At 27.7% G+C, this 7,978-nt stretch overlaps 1 protein-coding gene across 1 annotated transcript; it reads right to left on the minus strand.

Moving 5' to 3' along the window:
- Positions 1-4,991: 4,991 nt before the first annotated feature.
- Positions 4,992-7,608, minus strand: LOC106295760 (glycine-rich cell wall structural protein 1.8). The gene is made up of 3 exons (XM_013731735.1): positions 7,332-7,608; positions 7,148-7,223; positions 4,992-6,711 (listed from the first exon to the last, which is right to left on the minus strand). Exons 1-3 carry the CDS (start codon positions 7,359-7,361, stop codon positions 5,105-5,107), a joined length of 1,713 nt encoding a protein of 570 aa, XP_013587189.1. The 5' UTR covers positions 7,362-7,608; the 3' UTR covers positions 4,992-5,104.
- Between the last annotated feature and the right edge of the window lie 370 nt (positions 7,609-7,978).

Raw genomic sequence — 7,978 nt, forward strand, 5'->3', positions numbered from 1 at the left:
AAAAAAAATAAAAACAACAAATGGTTATTTTCAAATAATGGATGTAATTTACATTATACTATCATTTTACAAGTATTAGATATGTTTTGATATATCATTATTTTCTATTTCAAGAAAAAAATAAATTGTTAAACATCAATATCATCTAGGTTAAGTATACTAACAGCACAAATTCAAACATCACAAAAAATATTTATATAAACATTATAATACAATAATTTAATCAAAAAATACAATTCAAAAAAACAATATTCAAAAGAATAGTTATATACTTAATATTTGAAAATCAAAGATATTTTTGCTAAAATTGTACTTATCTGGCCAAGGAGATCGACTATCTTTTTACGGATCGATCGATTGTTGAGCATGTGGTCGATCCGAAAATACTCTCCAGTTTAATTAAATATCTAAAACATTTATTCCAACACTCAACAGATAGTTTTGCTAAATATGATAACTACATAGCCAACAAAATTACAAAAAATATTTAAATAGTAAAAAATATGTTAATTTAACGTGTTAAAATTTAAAAAAAAAATTTAATTATGACATGCATCTTAACATTTATATAAATATATATCATAACCTAAATATAAATAATTTAACAACTTAAATTAGAAAAAAATAAAAATGTTAATCCCTAGTCTATACTAATAAAAGGCACCTTTTGAGGCTCCATAAAGCGTCTACAACAGCGAAACAAAATTTTCCCGAAAGATGACACGCAACATTATTATTTCAAAAATATAAAATAAATAATAAGTAAATTTGCAATATAAGGAAAAATAAATAATAAGTAGATAAACAATATAAGAAATAGAAATATTGCATTAAACAATAATAAGTAAATATACAATATAAGGAAAGTAAATAATATGTAAATATATAATTAAGACATAAAAAAACTAAATTAAACATATATCTGAAAAATGTATAGTATAATAAATAATAACTAAACACACAATATAAGAAATAGAAATATTATATTAAATATTTATCGTAATATTAGAATAAATAAACATAAAATAAAATAAAAAATAATAAGCAAATATAGTATATAACAAATAAAAGTATTACATTAGATATATATCGTAATATTATCATTGATATATAAGCAAGAAATTTAGAATAAATAAATGTACAAAATATGAAAAGATAAAAAATTAGTAAATATACAATATAAAAATGGAAAAACCTAAATTAAACATATAATCTATACTAATAAAAGAAACCTTTTGAGGCTCCATAAAGCGTGCAGATCAGCGAAAAAAAATCTCCCGAAAGATGACACGTGGCATTATTATTTAAAAATTAGAAAATGAATAATAAGTAAATTTGTAATATAAAGAAAAATAAATAATATGTAAATAAATAAACAGAAACATTGCATTAAACTAATAAACAAATATAAAATATAAGGAAAATAAATTATAAGTAAATATACAATTAAGAAATAAGAAAACTAAATTACACATATATATGAAAAATGTATAGTAGAATAAATAATAATTAAATACACAATATAAAAAATAAAAATGTTATATTAAATATTTATCGTAATATTAGAATAAATAATATAAAATATAAGAAAAAATAAATAATAAGTAAATATAGTATATAAGAAATAAAAATATTACATTAGATATATATCGTAATATTATCAGTTTGAGGCTCCATAGAGCGTGCACATCAGCGAAAAAAAATCTTCCGAAAGATGACACGTGGCATTATTATTTAAAAATTAGAAAATAAATAATAAGTAAATTGGTAATATAAGGAAAAATAAATAATATGTAAATAAATAAACAGAAACATTGCATTAAACTAATAAGTAAATATAAAATATAAGGAAAATAAACTATAAGTAAATATACAATTAAGAAATAAGAAAACTAAATTAAACATATATATGAAAAATGTATAGTAGAATAAATAATAACTGAATACACAATATAAGAAATATAAATATTACTTCAAACCTCTATCATAATATTATCATTTAATATAAAAGCAAAAAAAATAAAATAAGTAAATATACGATATAACAAAAAATAAACAATAGGTAAAATTCAATTAAGAAATTAAAAACTAAATTAAACATTTGTGTGAAAAAATGTTTAGAAAAATAAATAATAAGTAAATATACAATTTTAAAAAATAGTAGAAATATACATAGTAGAAATATATACTAATAAAAGAGACATTTTGAGGCTTCATATAGGGTTCACATCAGCGAAAAAACTTCTCCCAAGAGACGAGGCATTATTATTTAAAAAATAGAAAATAAAAAATAAGTAAATAAACTATATAAGAAATAGAAACATTACTTTAAACAATAATAATTAAATATACAATATAAGGAAAAAAATAATAATAAGTAAATATACAATATAATAAATAGAAATATTACATTAAACATATATCATAATATTATCGTTTGATATAAAAGCAAGGAAATTAGAATAAGTAAATATAGAATATATAAAATGGAAAAAATAAATTAAACATATATATGAAAATGTATTGTTAAATAAATAATAAGTGAATATACAATATAAAAATATTACACTAAACATTTATTATAATATTACAATAAGTAAATATAAAACATAAAAAAATAATAAGTAAATATACAATATAAGAAATACAAAAAATACATTAAACATCTATCTGAAAAATATATTATAAAATAAATAATAAGTAAATATATAATATAAGAAATAGAAATATTACTTTAAACATCTATCGTAATATTACAATTTGATATAAAAGAAAAACAATTAGATAAATAAATATACAATATAAGAAATAGAAACACTACATTAAACATCTATCTGAAAAATGTATAGTTTTACATTTTTATTATTTCCAAATATTTTATACGTAAATATACAATATAAGTAAAACAAGCATACAATATATGTAAAAGAAACGTACAATATAAGAAATATAAATATCACATTAAACCTCTATCATAATACTATTATTTGGAATAAAAGGAAAAAAAATTAAAATAAATAAATATACAATATAAAAAATAAACAATAGGCAAAATACAATTAAGAAATTAAAAAACTAAGTTAAATATCTCTCTGAAAAAAATGTTTAGTAAAATGAATAATAAGTAAATATACAATTTAACAAATAGAAATATTATATTAAACATCTATCGTAATATTAGAATTAATAAATATACAATATAAGGGAAAATACACAATAAGTAAATATACAATATTATAACTGAAAAAACTAAATTAAAAATCAATCTGAAAAATGTATAGTAAAATAAATAATAATTAAGTATATTTATTTTGACAACAATAATTAAGTATAAGAAATAAAAATATTACATTAAGCATCTATCATAACATTAGAATAAAAAAAAGTAAATATACAATATAAGAAAAAATAAATAATAATTAAATATACAATATAAGAAATAAAAACTAACATCAAACATCTATCTGAAAATATATTTTTTTACATTTTTATTATTTACAAATACTTTTATAAGTAAACATATATACAATATATGAAGAAATAAATAGTAAATAAATATGCAATATAGGAGATAGAAATGTTACATATTATAATAAATAAAAACATAAGAAAAAATAAATAATTAGTAAATATAGTATATAAAAAATATAAATATTACATTAAATATAAATCATAATATTATCATTGATATAAAAGCAAGAAATTTAGAAAAAGTAAATATACAAAATAATAAAAGATAAATAGTAAGTAAATATACAATATGAAAAAAATTATACATTTATCTCAAAAATGTATAGTTAAATGGAAAATGTATAGTTAAATAAATATATAATATAAGACATAGAAATATTACATTAAATATCTATTGTAATTTTACCATTTGATATAAAAGCAAGAAAATTAGAATAAATAAATATACAATATAGAGAAATTTCTTAAGATGGTCAGTTTAAGTTTTTGTCACAAAATAGCCTTAATAAGAAAAATGACCAAAAGAAGTTTTATTAAAGAGTAAAAATACTTTTATACCGTAGGGTTAAATAATCGAGATTTAGGGTTTAGAGTTAAGGGTGGAGTTTTGAGGATAGGATTTTAAATTAAAAAAAAATTAAAATTAAAATTTTCAAAATAAAAAATGGCTATTTTGGTCATTTTACTTATTCGATGTTATTTTTGTGACAAAAATTTAAAAAACAATTTGAGAGAGATGTCCTACAATATAAGAAAAACTAAATAATAAGTAAATATACAATATAAAAAATGAAAAACTATATTAAACATCTATCTGAAAAATGTATAGTTTTCAGTTTTTTTAAGAAAATATATATTCACACAAACATACAATTCAAAATTTTGTTTTTCTTCGTAATACAATGTAAAAAAAACTATATAGTTAACATTTGAAAATCAAAATAGTTCCGCGTGTAGCGCGGATTAACTCCTAGTAATTACTAGTAATAAACATCGGATTATTATGGTTGACTGTAGATCAGTTGACTGATTAAACCGGGATTTAGTTTACTAGGCCCAATGGGTAAGCAAAATATTGATGGTTCATTTAAAAGCCCGTCATTGTGAGTCACTCGCACAAGTTGTTTAAGATAAGAGGACCGAACGTTTTCTGCCGCCAAACTATTGAAGTGGTTTCTCAGTTCACACACTAGTTTCACTTTTGGAGAACACTATTTGATAGAAACACCAGACCTAATTCTGAAATATTTTAGCCACACTTTCTTATTGGAAAAACATCATAATCAACTCATAAATCTCTCACGGATTTGGTGCTCTATTGGTCAAAATTAATATGTGGTGTGTACATAGAGTTAAAGTTAGTGGCACACTATAGGAGTTAGTGCTCTTGTGCCCTACCATAGAGGGCGGCTGCACAATCCTTTTCACACAGAAAAATAAAGATCTTAGTTTGTAACCATCTTCAAGATATTATAAACATCATTCCACTTGACAAAATTAAAGCACATTTTGTTTCCAATCCCTCAAGAGAGTTTTAAAAGAAAAAAGACATCCCAAAAAAATACATAATAAAGAGTTCTAAGACAAACATATTCATATCCGTTTTTTCTTCTAATTAAAACATTACAAAAGATCACATTATACTACAGCTACCTGGATTCTCATCGCTGAACATATGAGTATAAGAATCCGAATGTGGAGGCGGCATAGGCGGTGGGTGAGCATAGTTCACCGACGGATAAGGTCGAGCATACATCATTGGATGGTACATGTCTCCACCGTGACCACCACCATATCCTCCATGAGCTGCAGCTGCAGCTTGTTGTTGTTGCTGATGCATCATCATTTGCATATATTGTTGTTGGTTCATTTGATGACTTGCCTGAGCTGGTTGTGGATAATATCCTCCACCTCCACCTCCACTCATCGGCAAGCCTTGAACCGCCGGGTAAGAGCCACCTTGATGTCCCATAGGACCCATCTGACCACCTTGGTGTCCCATCATGCCCATAGGACCGCCTTGACCCATCATACCCATCGGACCGCCTTGACCCATTGGTCCACCCATCCCCTTAGCACTATGATTACCCTTGTTACCTCCTCCTCCTCCGCCTGCTTTGTGGTGTTTCATGAGCTCATTAATATCATGGGCCCCATGTCCTCCTCCTTTTGACCCACCACCTCCACCTTTTTTAGGCCCACTGTCATAATGATGAACTCCTCCTCCCCCACCACCGGAGGATTTGACCTTATCACCTCCACCGCCTCCTTCTTTCTTACCACCTCCCTTCTTCTCATCTCCTTTACCACTTTTACCATTTTTGAAAAACCCTAGCAGGCCACCACCACCACTTTTGGCATCTGTTTTTCCATTTTTGCCCCCACCTCCTTTGTTCTTTTTTCCTTCTTTATCACCTTTATCTCCTCCTCCTTTCTTGCCTTCTTTCCCCATTTTACCCTCACCCATTCCCTTCATTTGCACCGGAATCTCAAACCCGCCACCACCTTTCTTCCCCTCTCCTCCGCCGCCACCACCACCGCCGGCTTTGAAACCATTCATCATCATCATCATCTCATTAGGTCCCTTAGCTCCACCACCACCACCACCCATTTGAGGCATCATCTTGTTAGGCATCATCATCATCTTGTTAGGAGGCATGTGATGATTACCACCTCCTCCCCCACCATGACCATGTCCTCCTCCCATATCATCATCCTCATCCTCATCATCGAACTCATCATCATCATAATCATCCTCACTGAACTCATCATCGTAATCATCATCACTAAACTCATCGTCCTCCTCTTCAGCAAACTTAACAGACTTCTTCTGATCCTTGGACGCCACAGGAGGCATCATCATCTTCATATCCTTCCCGCCATGACCACCACCACCACCACCACCACCTTGAGCTTGAGCAGCCTTCATCATCATCATTTGTTGAATCTGCTGTGGTGTCAATTGCATTGGTTGACCTCCATGTCCCCCACCAACACCACCACCACCACCATTAGGTTTCCCCTTAGCTTGGTTGCTCTCTTTCCCACCTTTCCCGTTCATACTGAGATTACCAAACTGCCCATTCAGATTAGGAAACCCTTTTCCTCCGCCTCCTCCGCCGCCTATGATCTCGGCGTGTTTCCCTGACTTGCTCAGTTTCTTAACGAGGATAGCTGGGTCAACGTTTCCTGTTACAGTGACTTTCCCCTGTTCCACATCTGCTTTTACAGAGTACACTCCTGAAAAAAAACCAAAACCATGTTAGGATCTTCCCAACATGTTACCATTCCAAAAAAAAATTAAACAATCAACGCGGTAATTATCAAAACTTTTAACTTCGTGGTAAATTTTTTATGTCAGATCATTCAAAGCAATTCTAAGAATGCTTTATGTAATTCTTGTGAAAATGTTTTAACATAAAAATAAAAGAATAGCCTCAGTGGTATAAATCTCAATACTTTGGACTACTATGCTCCTCATTTTTTTAAAAAATATTACATTATCTGAGCTGAAAACTTCAAAATTAACAGATCCACAGCTTTTGAGAGAGAAACTCACTTCATATATCTCTGAAAGCTATGTTTAATTAATTATTTAGTTTCACCAAATTAAACAATTTAAACCATACAAAGCTTCCCCTTAAAGAAATGGGGAAATAGCAAGAAGAACACAAACCTTCGATTTTCTGCAACTGTTTCCTCACTTTATGCTTACATCCTTCACAGTGTACGTTCACTTTCAGAACACATGTCTGTCAAAAACAAAACCAAATCCCAGTAACACAAAATTAGCACCATAATATAATATATATACTTCGCAAATCTTGAAGGGAGAGACAAGAAGAGAAGGAGACGTATACCTGAAGCTTCATAACATCTTGTTTATTCATAGTTAGATTTTGTGAGTTGTTTTCTTCACAGTTTGACAAAACTCTGGGTAAAGAGAGAAAGAGAGTTTCTGTCTCAGCTCTTCTTTTCTCCTATGTGAAGAGAAGAGATGGTGGTAGATAGAGATGATAAGGAAGAGGGGTATTATAATGTAATAAAGTCGGTTGTTGCTGTGTTTTTAAGGACAGAGAAAGAGAGGGACACTAATAAAACACGCTCAACACTTGTGTTTTGTTTTTTATCTCTCTGTTTCAGGGTTTTCTTATTTATTTATGTCTGTAAAACTTAAGAGAGAGAGAGGGCGGTGGCACAGGTAGCAAGGATATCTTTCATTTTGATTTGCAAAATATCTTCTTCTTTTTTTCTAATTTAGCATTTTAATAGTATTGTTTTGTTTTTAAAATTTTAAAGTGTCATACTTTTTCTGGTACAGAGTAGAGGGAAAGAAGCAGAAGAAGAACACTTTGGCAGCAGAATTAAGTACAGCCTCGCTTCCTCTGTATTCATCTTCAGGAATACGATTGATTAACACACTAATTCGAATTTGCCCAAAAAAAAAAAAAAAAAACACAAATTCGAATATGTTAAGGTTCCCTTAACTACACTACTTAGCTGTATT

The sequence above is a fragment of the Brassica oleracea genome, chromosome C5 (assembly GCF_000695525.1).
Source record: "Brassica oleracea var. oleracea cultivar TO1000 chromosome C5, BOL, whole genome shotgun sequence".
Taxonomy (NCBI): Eukaryota; Viridiplantae; Streptophyta; class Magnoliopsida; order Brassicales; family Brassicaceae; genus Brassica; species Brassica oleracea.

Coding starts and splice junctions, on each gene's coding strand:
- LOC106295760 (XM_013731735.1), bottom strand. CDS start 7,361: ATGAATAAACAAGATGTTATGAAGCTTCAG. Junction 7,224..7,331: donor AAGATGTTATGAAGCTTCAG/GTATACGTCTCC, acceptor TGTTTTTGACAG/ACATGTGTTCTGAAAGTGAA. Junction 6,712..7,147: donor ACAGTTGCAGAAAATCGAAG/GTTTGTGTTCTT, acceptor GTTTTTTTTCAG/GAGTGTACTCTGTAAAAGCA.